Source organism: Trifolium pratense, linkage group LG1 (assembly GCF_020283565.1).
Source record: "Trifolium pratense cultivar HEN17-A07 linkage group LG1, ARS_RC_1.1, whole genome shotgun sequence".
Lineage (NCBI taxonomy): Eukaryota > Viridiplantae > Streptophyta > Magnoliopsida > Fabales > Fabaceae > Trifolium > Trifolium pratense.
Window position 1 is genome coordinate 41,382,369 of NC_060059.1, and position 21,758 is coordinate 41,404,126.

Genomic DNA, 21,758 nt, shown 5'->3' on the forward strand with positions numbered 1-21,758 from the left:
AAACCCATTATTTCTATATATCATACACTAATATTAAAAATACCTGCAAATGATCGTGCATATCAGAAACAAACTAAGAAGAGACAACTCAGACAAGTGAATGTGAATGTCTCCCACAGAAATAAGGGAACAGCTAAGCTGTAACAACTGTATCTTGTATGCACACCCTCGTGTAACATTAATGTAGAGTTTTACTATAAACAAATACACCTAATTGCTCAATTTAAAATTAGTTCATGATGCATGAATCATATTTCAATTTTCAATTCAAGAAAAGCTGATTACATATATCTGATCAAAGGAATAAGCTTTGCTGTTCTTTCCCACTTTGGAGTTCTGATCCTCTCTCACAATTGACTCACACACACATGACCCAACATATGCTTACTATTCAACTACATCAAAACAATTATTACACAAATTATATTACATTACATTACATAAATAAAGATCATCATCTTCTTCCAAATTGCCTGTCCCAGCTTTACAAAAACCATCAATCAAAGTCAATTAATTAACAAACAAAAAATTATTATACATACATACATACATACGTATTAGAAAGAGAAACAACAACACAATCATCCCGGAGAGAGACGTGGTAGTAGTATCATCATAATAGGCCAAACAAGCCCAAATAATTAATTCCTCCTAGTACCACCAGTGCGACTCGAAGAAAAACTGCTATCAGATTCAGAAGGTAATGAATCCCCATCAAAACCCATACGTACCTGCTGCTGCAGACTCTCGGAAACACTCCAAACCTTAACCGATTTATCCAAACTCCCACTGTACAATACCCATCGTTGATCACCTCTAGCATCAGAGTCACGATCCTGTTCCACCGCTAAACACTTAACGGGACCATCATGTCCCGTTAAAACAGACACACAGGTGTGAATAACACCATCTCTTTTCCACACACATATAGTTTTATCAGCTGAACCACTAAATACCAAATTCCCTGCAGAAGATAAACACAAAACCGCAAGTTTATGACCTTTAAGGTTCCCACCGTGTGCAAACTGCTTATTGCATTCCCAAAAATTAACTAACCCATCAGAAGCACCACAATACACCATTGTTCCTGTGGGATCAACTGCTAAAGCAGTTACCGCGCATTCTTGTTTTAAAAGTTGTTTAACCTGCACGTGCTTCGTTCCTTTCCCACGTGCTTCCCTACGCCACACTTGAACGGTTCCATCCGCGGAACCAGAGAAAACAATTCCGTCGTTTGCACAGACAACGGAGTTAACAGCGTCTTCATGGCAAGTAATTGATTCCAAGCACTTGGAATCGGAGATTCTCCAAACTTTGATTGTTCTGTCCCATGAAGCTGAGTAGAGGTAGGTTTTGTCTGAAGAAAGACTGAGACATGAAACAGCATCAGAATGTTTGATCCATAATGCAGTTCGGTGTTTACGAACCTCAACATAATTGCTTGGTTTAATCGAGCTTTTGAAAATATCCTTGAGTGTTGGTAATGTTCCAGCACGTTTGTGAATGCTAGGGTTCTTGAGAGAAACTTTCCAAACTCTGATTTTACCGTCTTGGTGACCGGTGAAGATTTTTTGACCGGAGATTATTATTGCTTTTACCAATCCACTGTTGGATTTGAATCCGCAATATTCTTGGAGATTCTTCCACACGCGAATGTTCTTGCTATCTGAGCCAGTGTATAATAAGTCACCGGAAGCTGCCAATGAATATATGTGACCTTCTTCACGAACAAGTGAACCGATTAGAGAATTCTGTGAGGGTGCTTCTTCGTGTTGTGACCATTGTGGCTTTGAGAATGGAGAATTTGTTGTTTGATTCCATGGCGACATCATCATTGGTGAGCCCTCACCACTTAACCTGAATTTCAAATTTCAAGTTAATCATAAGTTAGCAACAATTAATTATTTTAAAATATTTTGGAAATGTGAATTGCACAATGCTCATGCATAGAATCCAATTTGTTAATGTTTGCTCTGAATAGATAAACAGAGTATATTAGTTGTTATACTAGTATTTAGGTTCTTAATCAGGATTTGAACTCTAATCCTTCACTTGTCATTTAAACTTGGCTTAAACCAAATTGAACTATCAAATCTATGGTAAACATTAACCTACTAATATCTACTATATAATTTGTTTATAAAATAAAAAGAAGAAAATGGAAGAGGAGAGACCTGCCGGGGTCATAGTTGTAAGGGCTCATGGGGGATGCCGCACTGCTGCTACGCATGGCGTAGTCATCATCGGTATAGGCTTCCGTGGTGGAAAATCGGGGTTCTGATTGCATGAACTCAGGTCGAGGAATATTGCCATCGTTGTTATTTTTGCTTTTGCTTTTGCTTTTGTTTTTGTTTTTGTCGCCAAACATGATATCTTCTTTTATCTCACTATCACTCAAAATGTAAATGTTTCTTCTTCATTCACCGATTCAAACACACCATAGGAGCAGGAAAATGCAAAACCAAAGAATAAAGAAAAGAAAGAAAGAAAAGGAAAATCAAATGAAGACTTTGATTGATTGGTTGGCCAAAAGAAATGGGAGAGGAAGCATATAAAATTGTATAAATATGGTTATGGAAATGAATGGTAAACAAATAATTTGTAGACACGTAAATGAAATTCATTTCTTAATATGTTCTGACAAAATATAATTTTGGGTCCGAGATATTCGCTTTTCATTGGTAAAATATAGCATTGCTTCTATTGGTAGAAGAACCATTGTTTAGTATTAATGGGTTTCGTGGTCTTAATTTGAGTTCTATTTTAAGGTATAAATAAACAATCAGGTTTTTAACCATACGGCTAGTAATCTACCCAAAAAATGCAATGCATGTGAAAATAATAGTCTTGATGTATAGTTTTTTTAAGACAAAGTAACAAGCATAGTTAGAAAATAACACAAACAATTGCAAACTTCTATATTCAAATATAAATGAAGAGGTGTTTAATCTAACAATATCAGCATTCTCAGTTGAAATATGTCTTACAAACTCGCTTACGAAGTTTGTTTATCCATTTTAAAATGGAAGAACAATTATGTGAGCGGATAAAAATTTTAAAGAAGGCGCTGAAACTAAGAAATTTTAAAATGGAAGAACAATTATGTGAGCGGATAAAAATACGAGACTAATATTGCAATTGAGTCAAAATAATATTAAATATATGATTCATCATTTAACATGACTACATAACCATATTTTTTATTTTTAATATTTTAAAATTAGTGCTTGATTGGTCCTCTAAAAGTGGGATAACAATATGATGACCTTGAGCATGCCTCTTAAGGGAAAGGTAAAAAAAATTGAGAATAAATAACTATAGTTAAATCGACAAATGCATAGCTAGCTAGCTAGCTAGCTAGGAAGTTAAACGTCTTGACTTACTAATATCACATTTAGATAAAGATATCTTTCTTCTACTCCATTGTGTTTCCCTAAAAAATCTATAGTTCCAAAGTTCAAGTAAAAGATAACATTATTTCGTGTGATCTTTACTTGAGAACTCACCATAAATAGGCCGGTGATCTCATCACTTTTGACTCGTCCCTTTCTTATTATTTTTATTTTTTTATGTATGTCGTAGCAAATTTAATGTGTTTTAAATTTCACATTATTTAGAAAAATGAAAGTTAGACACTTTATAAATAAGATGACTCACATAAACCTAAGTTTTGGACAAAATAGTGATGTCCAACTCATTTATATAATTATTTTGAGCTCAGTGTAAATGATCTTCCGACTACCTCTATAATGTATGGGACGAAATGATAAAACATCATAAAACACTTAATTATAAAAATATAAAATGAAAATTGAAACCATATTGGAGTTTAAAGGGGGGCTGAAAGTAGATATAGAAGTGTACGATCCAAAATTTCAATCCCAAAAAGATACAAAAAGTAGCAACCACCACGTACGAGTGACATTGATGGTGTTCGTGGAGAACAATGCTTGTGACACGCAGCAGCTGTTGATGGTATCATCAACTTTGTAGTTTTTACAACTAAAAGTTAAAATACATTGAGTGAGGTTGTGACGCGTGGAAACACTGAAATGTGTGCCCCCAACTGTGTTGTGTTGCCAAATCTTGCCAAAGCAATATTGTAAGAAAGAAAACGTTTTCTCCATTTTACTCTTATTAGACAAAAATACCGTTGCTAAAATAATCTACTTTGTTGTGTAATTGTGTTAGTGTTGTGTTACCATTGGTAAAATAAGCTTTAGACAAAATGTTAATGGTAAGCAATCGATCAGTGGCACTTGGCAGGGATTGAAATGTCTTTGTGAAGGGGCTTATTAGTTTTTGTTTATACATGTTGTTTACGTAATTGTGTTTCAATGGTTTAATTCAGTAAATTAAACTTTTGTTTCGTGAATAAAGTTATTTCAAGAACCATTATAGTGGTTTAATTATTGTAGAAGAACGTGATGCACCTCCATCTCAAAATGAGTGACACAGTCGAAATCCGAGTTGATGGAAATTTTTAACTCAAGTTCAAAAGATTCACCCGAACTCAAACCCAAATCAACGGGCGAAACTCGAGTTGATTGGGTTTGGGTTCTGGTAACACCCGATACCACGGATGTGAGTTTGGGATCACTCATTTCACACCCAAAACCCGAACACCCACCCGAATATATGTTAAATTATCTATATTTTGCATTTTTAAATGACAGATCATGTTTTGTTTTAATTCCCATCAATGACAATATGTTTTGCTTAAATTTACAACATATAGTTTGCTAACCGATTGACAATATGTTTCAATTCCATTGTTTTTGCTTAAGTTTACAATATGTTTTGCTAATTGGCTTGACATACATTGTTTAATTAAATTTGCAAAGTAGTACAAAATGCGTTGCGAGTTTGAGTGAAAAAACCTAAACCCAATGGATGTGACCGTGAGTTCGTTTTGCAACCAAACATCCTATTGATTTGAGTTTGGGTGTGGTGATTTCGGACGTGAGTTTGGGTAGTGTAAAATTCGCACTCGTGGGCATTCGTCGTCATTCCTAACTGTGTCACTCAAATTGGGATGAAGAGAATAATATGTTTCGACCAATAAAATTGAGTTTTTTAGCTGAAATCTAGGAAGTGAATTAACAACGGTGTAAAAGTAAAACATTGTTTTTATATTTTTATTCTTTACTATTAAATTATTATTAAAGTAAAAATAATAATTGGGCAAATAAGTAAACTACTACCGCTCTAGTACTAAATTTTCCTCTTTATGTGCATAAATAAATGCAAGTGAGCCAACAAATCAATCTCTACAGTACACTTTGGAGAGCATTGGAAGGTAGTTTCTTACTCAACTCAATTTTTATTAATGGACTATTATGTATGTATTATGGCTATCATAATTGGCATTAGCATTAAAATTCCAGGTAGCTAGCTAGCGAGGATATAGCTCTGTATTTGAAGCATGATTGAGTGATTCTTGAGCTGATGAATTATGACCCCATGATTTCATATCTTCAGAGTTTCCACAATCCATATGAAATGCAGGTTCCAAAGGCATTGGAAGAGTGACAGAATGACTATTAAGCATCACTACAACAGAAGCCATTGTTGGTCTACTACTTATATTCTCTTGAACACATAGTAATCCAATGTGGATACATCTAATTATTTCATTTCTTGAATCATTGTTTAATGTTGGATCTATGATATTTGTTGCACTCCCTTCCTTCCAATTTCTCCATGCCTACACAAATGTGCCCAAATCCAATTACAATACAAATTTAGATATAATTACACATTAATTTACACTTCTAAACTAATTTAAATTTACAAACAAATATTATAATTCAATGTTTTTAATGATAGAGAAGATAGGATATTGGAATGAAAAGTACGACTTACAAAGCTCGAGAGATACTCTTCATTTTCCTCATCACGAATGCGACTGTTTTTTGTACCACTTATAATTTCAAGAACCAATATACCAAAGCTAAAGACATCTGACTTCACTGAAAATTGTCCGTGCATTGCGTACTCAGGTGCCATATATCCACTACATAACAATATGGACATGTAACCTCAAATTAACCAACAAAATTCTCAATTGTGTAAGTTTTTTTTTTACCAATTTGCATTTGCTAATTAGCTAATGATGATATCAATAACAACCGATACTTATTTTGAATACTTACTAGGTTCCCACAATTCTATTTGTGTTTTCCTGAGTTTGGTCCACAACAAATAGTCTTGCCATGCCAAAATCGGCTATCTTAGGATTCATCTCTTCATCTAAGAGAATGTTACTTGCTTTGAGATCACGATGAATAATGCGTAGTCGAGAATCCTCGTGAAGGTATAAAATGCCTCGAGCAATACCTAAAATGATTTTGTACCGCAATTGCCAATTTAATTGTGCTCTCTTAGCTCGATCTGCATATAACACACACAACCACTTGAATCTTTGTAACTAAGATTAGTATTCAACCACAACCTCATACAAAAAATGAGGTTATTATGAACAAACTTACCAAAAATAAAGTAATCAAGACTTTTATTATGAACAAACTCATATACAAGTACTCTTTCTCTTCCTTCTAGACAGAAGCCGAGTAGTCTAACTAAATTTCGGTGTTGAAGTTTAGCCACTAAAACCACCTCGTTCTTAAACTCTGAATCTCCTTGTCCAGATGTCGTCGACAACCTTTTGACAGCAATCTCTTCTCCATTGGCAAGCTTACCCTGAAAATGGATATAACTATTTTAGGAATGATAAGTTTTCAAAACAAGTATATTAAGAGTAAAACATATTTCTATTAAGGTATAGAAATGTTTAACAATGCTATTTTACTTTGTAAACAATCCCGAATCCGCCTTCTCCAAGTTTATTAAAATCAGAGAAGTCATTTGTAGCATTACATATGGTGTTGAAGTCGAATTGCAAGGATTCGGAAATCTCAATTTTGTCTTCTTCATCTTCTTCTTCTTGAATTTCTACATCGAACCGATAAAAAAGTTTGTCATAGGTTATAAAACTTATACTATTTTTATAAGCAAAATTGCATTACATGACCATAAAATTTAAAATGTGCTCAAACCCTTTGCACAAATTAAAAGAAGGAATTAAAATACACATTACCTTGAAACCTTTTCTTTGGCTTCCTTAGTCTTCTTAAATAGATAAAGATAAAAATGAAGACCATAACAACGATAGCAATTGGTACTCCTACAGCTATGCCAATGATACTATTCTTGTTGCTTTTTCCTGCACAAACCAAATTTCTCCCTGTTGGACCATATGTATTAAAATAATCAACGCAGAAAAATCTAGTAGCAGCTAATTTGGACTCTAATGAATTTAACGCCACTTCTATCATCAACAAGTTCTCGTGCATGTGCATGGTGCACCACTTCTCAATAACTCTACGACGAATACAAATTTTATAAATTTCACCGTTAGATTGAAAGTTTATATCACATAGATCATTCATAGAAATTTTTAGAAAATTTGAGAATAATTTGATATGTTATTGAGACCCGTCAAAATTAACGGTATTTAATAAAAACTCAAAAGCCGTTAATTTTGATGGGTCTCAATAACATATCAAATGATTTTCAATTTTTCTAAAAATTTATATGGATAATCTATGTGATATAAACTTTCAATCCAACGGTAGATTTTATAAAATTTATATTCGTCGTAGAGTTATTGGCAAGTGGTGCACCATGCACCACTTGATCAACTTGTTCATATTAAGCGTGAATTTAAAGGGATCTGGATTCCTGCGGTTGTGAATCACACAGTTTTCACGCTGTTTTGCATCTCAGCCATCCATTATCAGATCGGACGGATCAGAACAATTATTTACAAAATTATTCAAAATAATCACAGCCACACGATTATGATCGGACAGTCCCTAGCTGTTACAGCGTCCTGCTGTAACAGCAGGAAATCCATTTCCAATTTAAAGTCTCCAAAAACATCATATTCTATGGTGATAGATACTGAATAACACTCAATTATAGATTTGAATAAAAAGAATTATATATTCGTGGACAACCTTATGCCCATTCAACAACGTGTAGTCTTCCTTGGTTTATGATCACAAGTCTTAAGCACAGTTACAAAAATATAAGGTTAGAATTATTTTTAAATAACTAAATCATTAAAGAATAAGACTAAAAAAAATCATTAAAAAATAGAAATAATATTTTAGTGAGTGTGCCCAAAATATTTATATTTGGTCTTAGACTCTTAGGACTATACAAGAAAATTGTTCATTTAAAACGTTGCAATGTTGCATAACCACCTATCGTTAGTTGGTTCAGTGGTAATTGACGCTGAACTTAGTAAGGATGACCACAATTCGACCACTCGCAACTGCGATCGAGAGGAAGCTAAAACACTTAATGTGATAACTGACATCCAAATCAAACTAGACTGGTGGTGAAAACAAAAAAAAAACGTTGCATAACCAATATTAGAGAAAATCTCATCCCCTTCATTTATTCACAATTTAAAACCATAAATTAAAGAAAATTCTACGGTGCACTTGTTAAAACTTAATGTACCGGTACTATAAAAGATTCAACCAATAGAAAATTAACTTTTGTCCACATCATCATTTATATATTATATTTTAAAAGTCAATTAAACTAATAGTACCGGTACATTTTTCTATACAAATTTAACCCCATAAATCATACAAATTATATTTCAATATTTAATTTAATAGGAGTAATTTTAAAAATCAATTGATCTTCATCATTTAAATTAAAAAGCAATTATATTCATCTCTCAAGAACACAATTGAAGAACAAATTTATCCCTTACTAAACCTAACCACCCTTCCATGAGAAGATTCAAAATCTCTCCTTTTTAATCAAAGATTTCTGCCCAACTTCATCAGGGACATTCTGCCAAACTCTTTTGCACCTTCAACGGAAACAACACACTTCACACAATACTTCACAATATAAATAAAAAAAAATACTATATATATCTCCAAATAATCAGTATAATTAGAAAGTTTTGAAGGTAAATAATCATCATTCGTGTAATATAAACACCCCTCCCCCTCCCCTGTACGTGTATCTCGCATGAATCTTTAGAAAATCTCCACACATCAATATTGCATATATATAGTCTCCTAATAATAACTAAAATTGAACACATCAATTTAAGAAAATAGTGACAGTTAATTTTTCCATAAATACAAAATTAGGTTTTAATTTAATCTGAAAGAACATAATTGAAAATGAATAAATAGAAATTATAAGGTTTAATTTGAAAAGGAAACTCACATATAATCCATATTCACATTTGCTCAAAATTGAAAACCTAATTGAAGATTAATCAACGAAATCAAATAGGAAATTGAGGGGTGAAAAGTATAAAATAAAATATTTTGTGGTGTTAAATACATAAGTATTGGTCAAATTTAATTGTTACAACATGTCAAATACTATTCCCACATGTCAAGTAACTATTGGTCAATACATTTTATTGTACCGGTACATACTAATCTTCCTATTGTACCATAGAAGCTCCCATATGCAAACATATATATTTTTACTAATGTGTACAGAAGAATTCCCTCTATATTAAAGTTGTTTAAATAAAAAATAGAAGTACTATAATAAGAAAGAGTACTCACTCTAACAATCTATTCACTAGTACAAATATGACATATTACACAAGTAGTTTACATCTGACGAGCATATGTCAGATGTAAAACGCTATATGGAGTAGCATTTACATCTGGTACTAATATCCACTGAAGGGAAAAATATATAGACATAACTTTTTACATCTGGTTTCAATGTACCAGAAGCATAACCGAACGCGGTGGCAATCCTGTAATTATGGCGAAAATTGTCTAAAATAAATTTTCATCTGACCATAATATCCCCCAGATGTAAAACGTCTTTCAAGTGGAAATTATACTAACGCGCTGGCCATTTCCTCACCAGTCACCACTCTCGCTGATCTCTCTTGAACCAAAACCCTAACTGAGCCTCTCATCTCTCGAACTCTCACATCACTCTCTCGAACTCGCTCATCTCTCTCGTTCCCTCTCCCTCTCACTGAATCTCACTATCCCTTTCACGCGAAGCTCACTCTCGAACGGAAACCCTAAACACATCATTCACAAAATTATTCGTATTTTCTATTGATTCGTTTAATGTTTGTTAAACGGTGTTTGTTTGTTTTTCGTTTTGTAGTTCCATCAGTACCAGGTTGTCGGGAGAGGTTTCCCAACGGAATCAGATCCAAACCCAAAAAAATTTCGTATGAAGCTTTGGGCTACCAATGAAGTTCGTGCTAAGTCCAAATTCTGGTAATCAAAATAAATCTCATTTCGATTTTTTGATGATTGTAATTTTTTTTTTTCATTTTTAGGTTTATGGTTTCTTTTAGTTAGATCTGCAGTGTATATGGATTCTGATTGATGTATTAATTTTTTAGATTTCTGAAGTTGAAGTTGAATGTTTTTGTTTTTAATTTTCAGTTTATTGATTTTGACTAGGTATTTTTTGAGGAAGCTAAAGAAGGTGAAGAAGAGCAATGGTCAAGTTCTATGCTATCAATGAGGTAAATTTTTATCTCTGGATATGAATGTTTGGAAATGAATATAAAATATTTGCAGGAGTTGTTGAAAATGATTATACCATTTAGTGATTTTTTTCCGGTTAAGTATTAGAAATTTCTCTGTTGTTGTTGTGATTTTTTTGTACTTGGTATGTGGTTATTTTGGTCTATGTTATGTTGCTTTGAGAGTTTTATGTTAAGAATGTACTTGGATTGTGATATCATAACTCGAGTTTCTAGCTTTTGTAACCAAGTGATAACAGGAAAGCTTGTTGAATGAGGTTACTCTGTAAATGTTCCTTTGATAGTTGATATGGTACAAATCAGTTTCTGTGATTAAATTGTAACAAACATTATGCATCTAAATGACAGTCATGGTATAGATCTCGGAGAAGAATAATTATGTGTATTTGAATCAGGAAATGGCTGGTTCTGTTTTTACTTTGGATGATGGATGTCTCAGTGACTGGTTTGGGGGCATTCTATTTTCAGCAGGACAACAGGCCAATGAAGCAGTTCTAGAAAAACTATCGTCCCTAAGTTTCACTAGGTGCATTATAAATTCCTCTGAACTTTATTATATTTATATATATATATATCTTTATGCCCGATAATTGGAAACTTGTTTAACTGCAAGTCTTTGATCAGCTTGCTTCAAAAATGTCCTATGCTTCAAGTTCTTATAATTCATAATGTTGAGGACAAGGTTTGTGTTTAGTCAAAGCATAGTTTCATCTATATAACTTTGATGTGAAATTAACCAATTTTTATGAAATAGAGTACTCATATTAGAAATTACATATTATTGCACTGTAAAGCAGTTAGTATGGAAAATGAATATTTTATCTTATTCAAGTGTTTTGTTGTCTACAGGAGCAATCACCAGTACTAAGATGGGCTCCAAGCGATGTGTTCACAGTTGTCTTGTATCCCACCTTAAGTTCATTAAATTTCAAGGATTTCAGGGACTACAAGATGAACTATTTATTAAGTATGCTTTTCGAAATGGTATGGTTTTGGAGACTATGATAGTTTCTGATATTTCCTTGGACCAAAAGAAGTGCCAGATTATGAAAAGATTATCAAATGTACGAAGGGCATGTGGAATGTGTCAACTTAAATTTGCCCGAGCTGTATCTCCTAAGGTGTGATTTCTCAACCCTCAATCCATTATCTTCGTGTTGATACCACATAAAATCAAACTCACTAACATTGGATTTAGTTTGCACCATTAGTAGCTCTATCTTGTTTTTAGATCATGTGTCACCACATTTCAAATAATATTGTGGTGGAATTACCTTTGTAGATGAAGCACTTTCTTTTATAATAAGCTTTGTCCAGGTTTTCACTATGCCATATATATATATAGTAGTATTAGATAGCAAGTATGGTTATGTATTTTGCAGTCCTTTGAGGAATAGGCTTAATAGGATTGTAAATATCTTTTGACGTTCATAATTTATCTAGCTGAAGACTCTTTCGAATTTAAGATTGTTCACTTGATCAAAACCTAGCTGGAGATGATTTAACGTGACTTCATATTAACATTGATTCAGGTGATTCATCATCTGCTTTCTTTAGTAGCAGTAGCCTATTCAATGTTGAGTGGAGAAGGGCAGCTGTACACCTACATGGTCCTCATCTCCGAGACAACAACTCCCGGAGTCAATTTGAGATGGTAATCTTGCACTTAAATTTGAACTCCGATATGTCATGAATTTTTTTAATTTGTTGATGATATCCATATTTTGTTTGTGAAGGTATCTTGATGTAGCTGGAATGAAAAGGTCAAAAGTGTATCTCATCAATGGGGTTGTAATATTCATTGGTTGGCTGGTAGGTCAAGTCATTACAGTTTAAAATATATTTTTTTCACCCATTGTGAATCAGATTTCGTGTTGAATTCCCATTCTTATCTTCTGGGACATGCTTACCGAAATGTGGTCCGTCTGCAGGTTGCTAGAATACTTTTGTTCGTGTACATGTTTTACCATGCTTACTTGCACTTTGATCAGGTAATAACTGCTGATACACTTATAATTTAATAATTGTCTTGTGCCCGGTGCTTTGTAGCAGACATCTTTATACTGGAATTTTGGTCTGTTAATGTAGCTACATATTTGCTTCCATGATAATTGGCCCAGAACTTAGATCCATTTATTGCTTACAAGATCACTTTCTCAATATCTATTTATAAGTATGATGTACCGTAGGGGAGTAATTTGTGGTTTTCGTGTGGGGAAGAAGGTGGGATTTTGACCAAAAAAAATTAGGTGCAGGGGCTGGTATTTAAATGTAGTAGTACGTTTTTCCATTTGGTTTATTTTGAGATGTGTTAGGAGTGAGCAGGTCACACAACTATATACTTTGATCACACAACTATTTGTATAGGTTTTCTATCTATATTAAAGGCAAATGTGTAGTCAATTTTTTTTAACATGTTTGTGATAGATATTGTAGTCTTGTTTGGGAATCTGGATAATGCTTCATTTCTTTTGTAATTTCTCTTCAAGCAAAGTCTGCATGGTTAAATCCTGGATCTCATGCCAGTATTCAATTATTTAACAGGTTCAGCAGATGCACACCTTTGGACAAATACTAGTTGTTGTGCCGGTGGTGCTGTCAGTTATGAACTTGAGCTGGGCAACTTGTTTTCTTGACCTATATAATCCTGAGGTAGATTATGATGTCGATGATGAGGCTTAGGAGCTAGCTAGGTTAATTTGTGTGATGTTACAATGGATTCATATTAATTATGATGTTTTGAATTGTAATGACTTGGTATTTTGCTTGAATGTTGAATTAACATTTCGGATGAATGACTTGGTATTTTGGTTGAATTGTAATGACTTGGTATTTTGCTTGAATTGTAATGACTTGGTATTTTGCTTTAATGACATTTGATCATATTATGTAATTGTATTTTGGTTGAATGTTGAATTGTAATGCTATTTTAGTTTTTTTTAATTACAAAATAGGATTTAAAATATATAAATAAATAAAAAACGTAGGATTTTGAAAAAAAAATAAATTAAATAAAGTTACTATTTTACATCTGGTGGACTTGGTCAGATGTAAAAGATCCAATTTAATTAAAATAAATAAATTGGTCAGCTGAAACACGAGAACAGAGGTAAAAGGGGATAATTTTACATCTGGCGAATGTCAGATGTAAAAAGCGTAAACTTACTACTTCTTGTACGTCTACCTCTGTCTGAGTTCAGATGTAAAATGGGGTTTTGGCCAGATGTAAAAAGTGTTTTCTGTACTAGTGATTTTAACATTCATTTTTTTTATGAGATAAAATTCACATTGATCGTATCACTTTATGCAGGATATCTATTCCTAAAATATATAGTAGAATCTAAAATGAATTTCATCCAATAAAAAAAAAAGAGTTTCAGAATAAATATGTAGAAAGTAAAGTACCTTGTGAGGTAGTGTTGCTACCGATAGTGGCGGGCGGAGGAGGAGATGGTGGTGGCGGCGGCGGCGATGCTCTAGGTTCATAAAAAAGAAAGGTCTCAAATCTCATATTACAACTAGGCCTAACAACTCTTCCACCAATCTTATTTTTACAACAACTGGGAATTTGTTGAAAAAGACTCTCACCCAAACATGAATTACAATCACTCTCAGATAAATCAGGTGTACACTGAACTAAACCATATATAACCTCATACTTAGGACCAGGTAAACTTGATGCAGCGTATTTAAGACTAGAATCACCTTTCATAGCTCTACTTGTTAAATTTCCCAACAAATTTTTAACAACTTCATTGGACAAAACAACATCAACCGAATCATTATCGTTACTCGAAGCAAACTTAGGACTATCTTCCATGACGCCTAATATTAATCGGTCCGAATAACGCAACATGCATTTTTCATCTTCAGACCAAAAAATCGCTTCTTTTTTATTTGGACAAACACGTGTAAGATTTGCACTAGCACTTCCGAGGCAACTTAGACAATTGTTCGGGAAAAGATCACCTCGACATAGTCCAATTGCGTAGACTTTGTCGAGGTTTTCGCCGTGAGAAAAATTGTAGAAACCATAGTTGATTTGTGTGTTGGAAGTGAGGGTGGATAAAAGTGTGTTGAGGTTTTTGTGATAGGTGCTATTGGTTGTGAAGTTGCCTCTATTGTTACTATTATCACAATTGTAGTGGTATAAGTTTATTTTATCGAATACTGGTTCAGCTTTGGTTTGAGATGTGAAAATTATGATTAGGAGAATTTGGAGAGAGCAAAGTAAGGAAGGAATAATAGTCATATTGATTTTCCTCTTGGAACCAAAAATTGAAGTTTCTGGTTGGTTTGTAATTTTTTGTGAATTTATAATTGTAAATGAATATCATTTAATATTGACAACTATATGGTTGTTGGTAGGTATATAAAGGAAAGGGCTATACACAGTGGTTGTTATTGTGATATTTTTGGTCTTCAATGTCATTTAAAAAATTATAATAATTAAATATCATTCAAGAACATATTTCTCCTCCTGTATATAGATTTAGTGATATATAAGCAAGAGTTCAGTGTGAAAACTAATAGTCATTGTTTGAAGTTTTGACTTTCATTAGCAAAACATCATTTTCTTGATTTTTCCACTAACTAGATATTCTAGAATAAATCAAGACAACTGAGACATAAATTAGTCCACAACATACCTATAAGGTATCCGAAAGTAGACGGCATGCACTTTTGAACTAGTTTTACATGATTTATTTATAAAATTCATAGAGTGTGTTACCACCGGTCAAGAAATTAGTAGATGATTATAATATCCTTAGTTAAGTATTTGGTCTTACCAGTTAATAATAATTTTGTTTTGTTTTTGTCAAAAAAAAATTACTAATAATTTTGTTTATTTTGTTGGGCCAAGCACTCGCTGGCTTAATAATTTTGTAAAAAAGTAGATAAGCAATGTGGGACTTTTCTCGCTTAATAAGTGAGGAGACCTATAAACCTAACACTGTTGTGAATTCGATTGAATCACACCAATAAATTTGATGTGTGGAGCAAATACGATTAAGCAATCAAATTAAGTGAACGGCAATAATAATCACAAAACAAGGATAAACAGCGAGAAAGAAAAGGACACAATAAAATCGTTTATCCAGTTCAGTCCAATAATGACCTAGTTTGGGGGAGAGAGCAGCTCTTCGTTCCACTATCAAGCTTGAAGTACTTGTTACAAAGAAATTCTCCAAAAGAGTTACAAGAATTAGTCTTGATCCTAATTCTACCCTAAGCCCGAATTTCTTTCCATGACCAAGAAATTCAATATGAAAGTGTTTCCCAAGGTGATGGATCAATCCCAACCCTAGTGTTTGCCCAAGAGAAGTTCTCTTATAAACCATAGTATTTTGTTGGTTTCAGAAACCCTAAAAACCTCTTAAAAAAGTCAAAAAAACGCATTGCCTATAAATAGGCTCGTGAAGGTTGTGCCTCGCGCAGGAGGCAGGAGCTAAAGCTCCACCTGCGTATCACAGCTGCGCCTCGCGCAGGAGGCAGCAGCTCAACCTTTTTTTTTTTTTTTTTTTCTGATCATAATTTCAAGGCAATTCCAACAAACACCTTATTTAAGTGAGGAGAAATGCAATTTTGACCTCCCAATTTTTTTCGATAATTTAAATTTTATTGAAATTATTTAACCAAAACAACTAATATTTGAAAGAGAAATGCATGCTAAACACGTATCCGAAGGTTACGAAAATAAAAATCATAATAAGTGGGGAGGTTGAACACTTTATAAGTGAGGAGACCCACATTGCTTAGAAAAGTCTCACATTGCTTAGAAAAGTGGAGGTTGAACACTTTATAAGTGATGAGACCCATAAACCTAACACCTTAAGGTTTTGGGTAAGAGTGTGGTATCCAACTCACTTGTATAGTTGTTCTTGAGCCCAATGTGGATGGTCTCTCAGCTGTCCCTCTTGATTGACCCAACAGAAGTAACATGTGATTTATGTCCGAGAAGATGTAACACTAGTGCAGAAACTGTAGCACTTATGCTTAGCGACTATGAAGAAGTCCAACCGTTTTGAGATATAATTATCATCTACTTACATTTGAATCAAAATCTTAAATCTTGGATAGCAAGTTTGGCTTGATTTTGTCTTTGCTAAGACACTCGCGCTGCGCAACATTGCATTCGCAATGCTTATGTGCGGTGACTATGAGCTAACGTTGGAAATACAAACTACATGTTTGGCTACGAAAAAGTTTTTTTTTGTTGGATCGAACTTTGTAAACTATTATAATAAGCACTTATATGTGTTCCTAATTCATATATATATATATCATATCTTGGTTGAGGACTTCAATTTTTTATTATGAAATCAAATCGACTATGTATTATGGCTATCATCGATATGATCAAAATCTAGCGAGGATATGGCTCTGTAATCGAAGCCTCATTTACTGATCCTTGAACTGGATTATACTCTGATGATTTTGTCGTGTAATCTTGAAAGTCTTCAGCTCCACTTTCTACGTAAAACGCAGGTTCTAAAGGTATTGAAAGAGTGAAAGAATGACTATTAAGCATTAGTACAACAGAAGCCATAGTTGGCCTAGTAGCTGCATTTTCTTGAACACATAGTAGTCCAATGTGGATGCATCTCATTATTTCATTCACTGAATCATTGTTTAATGTGGGATCTATAATATTTGTTGGCGATCCGTCCCTCCAGTTTCTCCATACCTACAAGAATTTTCCCGTACGCAAAATGTATCGTAAGTTAGATTTCGTTCAACTTAATGTAATCTATACTTAATGTTATAATTCTATACTTCGGATGACAAGGAAGATATCATGGGAAAAACTGAAAAGACTGCTTACAAAGCTTAGTAGATACTCTGTAGTACTACCACGACGAATGCCACTGTTTTTGTGGCCACTTATAATCTCAAGAATCAATACGCCAAAACTGAATACATCTGACTTCACTGAAAATTGTCCATGCATTGCATACTCAGGTGCCATATATCCACTATACAAACAATTTTTTTCATAGTCATGCATATCCTTAGTTAATGATATTAAAACCAACCAATACCACTTTAAAATACTTACTAGGTTCCAACAATTCTATCTGTATTTTCCTGAGTTTGGTCCACATCAAATAGTCTGGCCATTCCAAAATCTGCTATCTTTGGATTCATCTCTTCATCTAAGAGAATGTTGCTTGCTTTAAGATCACGATGGATAATGCGTAGCCGAGAATCCTCATGAAGGTAAATAATTCCTCGAGCAATACCTAAAATGATTTTATAGCGCATTTCCCAATTTAAGTCGGCTCTCTTAGCTTGATCTGCATAGAAATGTACAAAAGAGATATGAGTCTTAGAACTAGGTATTTAAGCTTAGTATATAATCACAACTAAAGAAATAGAGATATGTTCCAGTTCAACATATATTAAAACCTACCAAAAATGAAGTAATCAAGACTCTTATTATGAACAAATTCATATACAAGTAGTCTTTCTCTTCCTTCGATACAAAAACCGAGTAGTCTGACTAAATTTCGGTGTTGAAGCTTAGCCACTAAAAGCACTTCGTTCTTAAATTCTAAATCTCCTTGGCCAGAATCCCTTGACAACCTTTTGACACCAATCTCTTGACCATTGGGGAGTCTACCCTGAAAATATATATATATATATATATATATATATATATATGTTAGTCAAGAATAGTAAGTTTTTAACAAGTATCTTAGTATTAATTGATATTTAATAGTGTTATCTTACTCTGTAAACAGTCCCAAATCCACCTTTTCCAAGTTTATTAGAATCAGAAAAGTCATCTGTTGCCTCTTTTATTGTGTCAAAGTCGAATTGCAATGACTCAGAAATTTCAATCTCATCATCTTCATTTTCTTCTTCAACTTCACACGAGAACAAGTTAAATTATAAAAAGTTTCATGTTATATGAGACTCTATCATTATAAAAATAGAATTACTGTAAAAACAATAATAATAATTAAGTAATGGTAAATGAATACTTCAACTTACTTTTAAACCTTTTGCTTGGCTTCCTTACTCTTAAAGAGAGGCAGATTAAAATGAGCACCATAACAGAACCAATTGGTACTGTTATGGCAATGATAGTGATAGTGTGGCTCTTTCCTGCATAAACCAAATCCAGAATAAAATGTTATCAAGTTCATTAGAAGACATCTAAATCACAATATTTGAAAATGTGTTACCTATAGTTAATTATAAAGGCACATATACATCTCGAATTAGGCGCGTCCCCGTGTTGGACACGTGTCAACCGACACTGACAAATATAAGTGTCTGTGCTTCATAGATACCTATAGACCCAAAATATTGGTTTAGGGACTAAGAGTCTGTTTAGATTGACTTATTTGAGGTTATTTATTGACATAAATACTTATGAGACTATTTTGAAGAATTTATGAACATAACTTATGACATGTTCTAAAGCTATTTTCAGCTTATTTTCATAAGTTAACTAAGAAGATATTTTAACATAATAACAAGTACCTGGAGGTGGAGGAGGAGGAGGAGGAGGAGGAGGAGGAGGAGGAGGAGGAGAAGGAGGTGGTGGTGGTGGTGGGGGTGACGGTGGTGTTGTAGGATCATAGAAGAGGAAAGATGTTTCAAATCTCATGTTACAACTAGGCCTAACAACTCTTCCACCAATCTTATCTTTACAACAATCAATTGGTATTATTGCAATAGATTGAACCAAACATGAATTGCAATCTGACTCAGACAAATCCGGCGTACACTGAACAAGACCATATATAGTTTGATCATTAGGACCGCGTGCACTATCCGCGGCATATTTCAAACGAGAATCACCAGACGAAGCTCTGCTAGTCAAATTATCAAGCAAGTTGCGGACAACTTGATTGAACTCACTCAAATCACTTGCATTTAACATATTGTGTGCATAATATGCCGGTCCTGTTTCCAATAAACCAAAAATCGATCGGTCAGAATAACGTAACATGCATTTTTCGTCTTCATACCAACCAATAGCTTCTTTTTGGTTTGGACAAAGCTGTGTTAGATTGTTGCTTGAACTTTTGAGACAACTAAGACACTCATTTTGTTTAACATCGCCTCTGCAAAGACCAATCGCGTTTACTTTGTTTGTGTTTTCGCCGTTTGAGAAATTATAGAAACCGTAGTTGTTGATTTTTGTGTTGGAAGTGAGAGTGGACAAAATGGTGTTAAGGTTTGTGTGGTAGATGCTGTTGGCTGTATAGTTACCTCTGTTGTTGAAATTACAAAAGTAGTGGAAGTTTTGTGTGTTGTTTGCAGCATTGGCTAATTTTGTTGATGAAAAAAATATGATTAGGAGGAGAAAGGAAACTATATGCAGAGCCATAGTTGATTTTGATTTTTTTGTATACAATGAGCTGGGAATCGAACTCAAAACCTACAGCGTACTACCCAAATCCATCACCACCACCGCTAGACTAACTTAAACTTAAACTTAGTGGCTTATAGTTGATTTTGATTTTGGATATAATAGAGTTGCTATTAGTACTAATATTATGATTTTGTTTATGGAAAGTAGCTTAAAGGAAATGAAAGTAACTTAGATGATGTTGCTTCATGGATGCATCATGCATGAGTTGTTATTATGACTACTAAAATACTAACTAACTACGCGGTTTATTCATTCTCCTTGTCTTGTGCGTCGAACACACGTCAAAATTAATTAAGTAATTGACCCGTTTCCTTAAATAAAAAATGAGCATTGCTAAATGGAACGACAAGTTCCAAGCACGACAACGCACGACCTCTTTAAAACAGATTGAATTTCCTTTTATAATTGATAATTAATTAAACAGTTATTTAGGAATATGTATCTAATTTGATTTATCAATAAATAATATTTTTACAGATATAAAAAAAAATATATATATTTTTACCTGTTCTTATTGATCTTACTTAATCAGAAAGGACGACCGTGCCGATGTTTCGCTCGTGTGAGCCCTTGTTGAAGCGGAGGGCCTGCAGGCACTCCGACGCTCAAGTCAGTGAGGTGAAGTGAAGGTTTTCTGTGCTAAAGTATACGTACATCGAGGAATGGCAAGGAGTTGGGTATATATAGGCCCCAGTGCTAGGTCAAGGCCCTTGATGACATTAATGACCATCAAGTGGCTGCCGAAAAATGGCTGGAAAGCTATGATGAGCAGTTAATGCTCATCATTCCGGTTAACGGCCGTTACAATACGCGTAGGTATTGTGACTGTTGGTGTGTCGAACAGGTCGTCGAGCATTGTTGCGTTAGGGCTTTCTCGGTAGCGGTTGCTCGTAGTATTTTGGTATCCGGGCGTCTAAGCCCGGTCCAAGACACTTATCATCGGGAAAAAAAATCATTTTTAGGTTTATATGTTTGATGTTTCACAAACTAACCATGATATTGGTACGGATACCGTTAGCGATGATTAATTTCAGTCTCTAGTTTATATTACGAATCAAATACATTAAATATTCTATGAATCTAAAAAATTATTTCTCTTATAATAAATACCGAATTGTTTGTAAATTTTAAACAAGCCGAACTTAAGTTGAAAAAAATGATTCATGTCGAACTCAAACTAAGTTTTGAGTGGAACCAATTTTTATTGAATCGAGTCAAGCTCAGAAGAGTTCGACTTGACTCATTTTCAATCTATTAAAAATTTATACAAAATATAATACTCTATAAATAATATAGATTGCTTGATGTAAAATTGTTGTTTTTGGATGCCACCGTTTGCTATAAAAAGATAGGAAAAGAAGATATAAAAAAAACCTCAACAAAATGAATGATCACCGCTTGGAATAAAGATGTCGTGCGTATGAGACGACAATTTGAGTCGTGCAAGAATGAGCTTACCAAAAACGTTTTGAGTCATGTCGTGAGAAAAGACCAAATCAACTATGTGGATCAAACTTTTAACATTGCATATCCTAGTAGTTGACTCATACATCATGTTTATATATATATATATATATATATATATGGGGCTGCTAATTTAGACCCAGTTGGGTCTAAATTAGCAAGGTGCACCTTTTGAGTTGGACAAAAATACCCTTTCTTTTTTTTAAAAAAAAAAAAAAAAACATATTGGCGCTGATCCAGTGTCGCGCGCCTACCGCAGGACCACCGTTACAGACCGTTGATCTCCATCAGACGGCCAAGAGATGATCTCATCATGGTTGTCGGATC

General features: G+C 33.8%; 4 protein-coding genes across 10 annotated transcripts; 1 reads left to right on the forward strand and 3 right to left on the reverse strand.

Annotated features, from left to right (window-relative positions):
• Positions 1-409: 409 nt before the first annotated feature.
• LOC123886027 (protein JINGUBANG-like) lies at positions 410-2,748 on the reverse strand. Its single transcript, XM_045935366.1, has 2 exons — positions 2,175-2,748; positions 410-1,857 (listed from the first exon to the last, which is right to left on the reverse strand). Exons 1-2 carry the CDS (start codon positions 2,366-2,368, stop codon positions 642-644), a joined length of 1,410 nt encoding a protein of 469 aa, XP_045791322.1. The 5' UTR covers positions 2,369-2,748; the 3' UTR covers positions 410-641.
• Positions 2,749-5,299: 2,551 nt separating this feature from the next.
• LOC123886022 (putative receptor-like protein kinase At4g00960) lies at positions 5,300-14,995 on the reverse strand. The gene is made up of 7 exons (XM_045935360.1): positions 13,982-14,995; positions 7,100-7,225; positions 6,812-6,954; positions 6,492-6,702; positions 6,156-6,393; positions 5,866-6,016; positions 5,300-5,707 (listed from the first exon to the last, which is right to left on the reverse strand). Exons 1-7 carry the CDS (start codon positions 14,826-14,828, stop codon positions 5,396-5,398), a joined length of 2,028 nt encoding a protein of 675 aa, XP_045791316.1. The 5' UTR covers positions 14,829-14,995; the 3' UTR covers positions 5,300-5,395.
• Positions 9,654-13,492, forward strand: LOC123886045 (TLC domain-containing protein 4-B-like). 5 transcript variants are annotated; one of them, XM_045935398.1, is made up of 9 exons: positions 9,654-10,301; positions 10,491-10,555; positions 10,972-11,102; positions 11,426-11,697; positions 12,083-12,091; positions 12,145-12,230; positions 12,313-12,388; positions 12,508-12,567; positions 13,121-13,492. In XM_045935398.1, the coding sequence occupies exons 4-9, from the start codon at positions 11,446-11,448 to the stop codon at positions 13,256-13,258; spliced, it is 621 nt and encodes a 206-aa protein (XP_045791354.1). In that variant the 5' UTR covers positions 9,654-10,301; positions 10,491-10,555; positions 10,972-11,102; positions 11,426-11,445; the 3' UTR covers positions 13,259-13,492. The 5 variants fall into 5 exon arrangements, with proteins under 5 accessions (XP_045791354.1, XP_045791339.1, XP_045791347.1 ...); XM_045935391.1 differs by lacking the exon at positions 12,083-12,091 and having other exon boundaries at positions 9,870-10,301; positions 12,109-12,230; XM_045935387.1 differs by lacking the exon at positions 12,083-12,091 and having other exon boundaries at positions 9,870-10,301; positions 11,016-11,102; positions 12,109-12,230.
• Positions 14,996-16,082: 1,087 nt separating the features above from the next.
• LOC123886033 (cysteine-rich receptor-like protein kinase 29) lies at positions 16,083-19,978 on the reverse strand. Of its 3 annotated transcripts, none has more exons than XM_045935375.1 (7): positions 19,115-19,978; positions 18,575-18,694; positions 18,311-18,447; positions 17,991-18,201; positions 17,637-17,874; positions 17,403-17,553; positions 16,250-17,264 (listed from the first exon to the last, which is right to left on the reverse strand). In XM_045935375.1, exons 1-7 carry the CDS (start codon positions 19,920-19,922, stop codon positions 16,944-16,946), a joined length of 1,986 nt encoding a protein of 661 aa, XP_045791331.1. In that variant the 5' UTR covers positions 19,923-19,978; the 3' UTR covers positions 16,250-16,943. The 3 variants fall into 3 exon arrangements, with proteins under 3 accessions (XP_045791327.1, XP_045791331.1, XP_045791336.1); XM_045935380.1 differs by having other exon boundaries at positions 18,311-18,456; positions 18,584-18,688; positions 19,070-19,978; XM_045935371.1 differs by lacking the exon at positions 19,115-19,978 and having other exon boundaries at positions 16,083-17,264; positions 18,575-18,685.
• Positions 19,979-21,758: the final 1,780 nt, after the last annotated feature.

Excerpts from the sequence above, each read along its gene's own strand:
- LOC123886027 (XM_045935366.1), bottom strand. The coding sequence starts at position 2,368 with ATGTTTGGCGACAAAAACAAAAACAAAAGCAAAAGCAAAAGCAAAAAT. Across the intron at positions 1,858-2,174 it reads TACAACTATGACCCCGGCAG|GTTAAGTGGTGAGGGCTCAC; the intron begins GTCTCTCCTCTT and ends TTTGAAATTCAG.
- LOC123886022 (XM_045935360.1), bottom strand. The coding sequence starts at position 14,828 with ATGACTATTATTCCTTCCTTACTTTGCTCTCTCCAAATTCTCCTAATC. Across the intron at positions 6,394-6,491 it reads TCTTGATTACTTTATTTTTG|ATCGAGCTAAGAGAGCACAA; the intron begins GTAAGTTTGTTC and ends TGTTATATGCAG. Across the intron at positions 5,708-5,865 it reads AAGAGTATCTCTCGAGCTTT|GCATGGAGAAATTGGAAGGA; the intron begins GTAAGTCGTACT and ends ACATTTGTGTAG.
- LOC123886033 (XM_045935380.1), bottom strand. The coding sequence starts at position 19,922 with ATGGCTCTGCATATAGTTTCCTTTCTCCTCCTAATCATATTTTTTTCA. Across the intron at positions 18,202-18,310 it reads GATTTGGGACTGTTTACAGA|GGTAGACTCCCCAATGGTCA; the intron begins GTAAGATAACAC and ends ATATATTTTCAG. Across the intron at positions 17,265-17,402 it reads CAGAGTATCTACTAAGCTTT|GTATGGAGAAACTGGAGGGA; the intron begins GTAAGCAGTCTT and ends AAATTCTTGTAG.
- LOC123886045 (XM_045935383.1), top strand. The coding sequence starts at position 11,386 with ATGAATATTTTATCTTATTCAAGTGTTTTGTTGTCTACAGGAGCAATC. Across the intron at positions 11,698-12,108 it reads CCCGAGCTGTATCTCCTAAG|GTGATTCATCATCTGCTTTC; the intron begins GTGTGATTTCTC and ends ACATTGATTCAG. Across the intron at positions 12,568-13,120 it reads CTTACTTGCACTTTGATCAG|GTTCAGCAGATGCACACCTT; the intron begins GTAATAACTGCT and ends ATTATTTAACAG.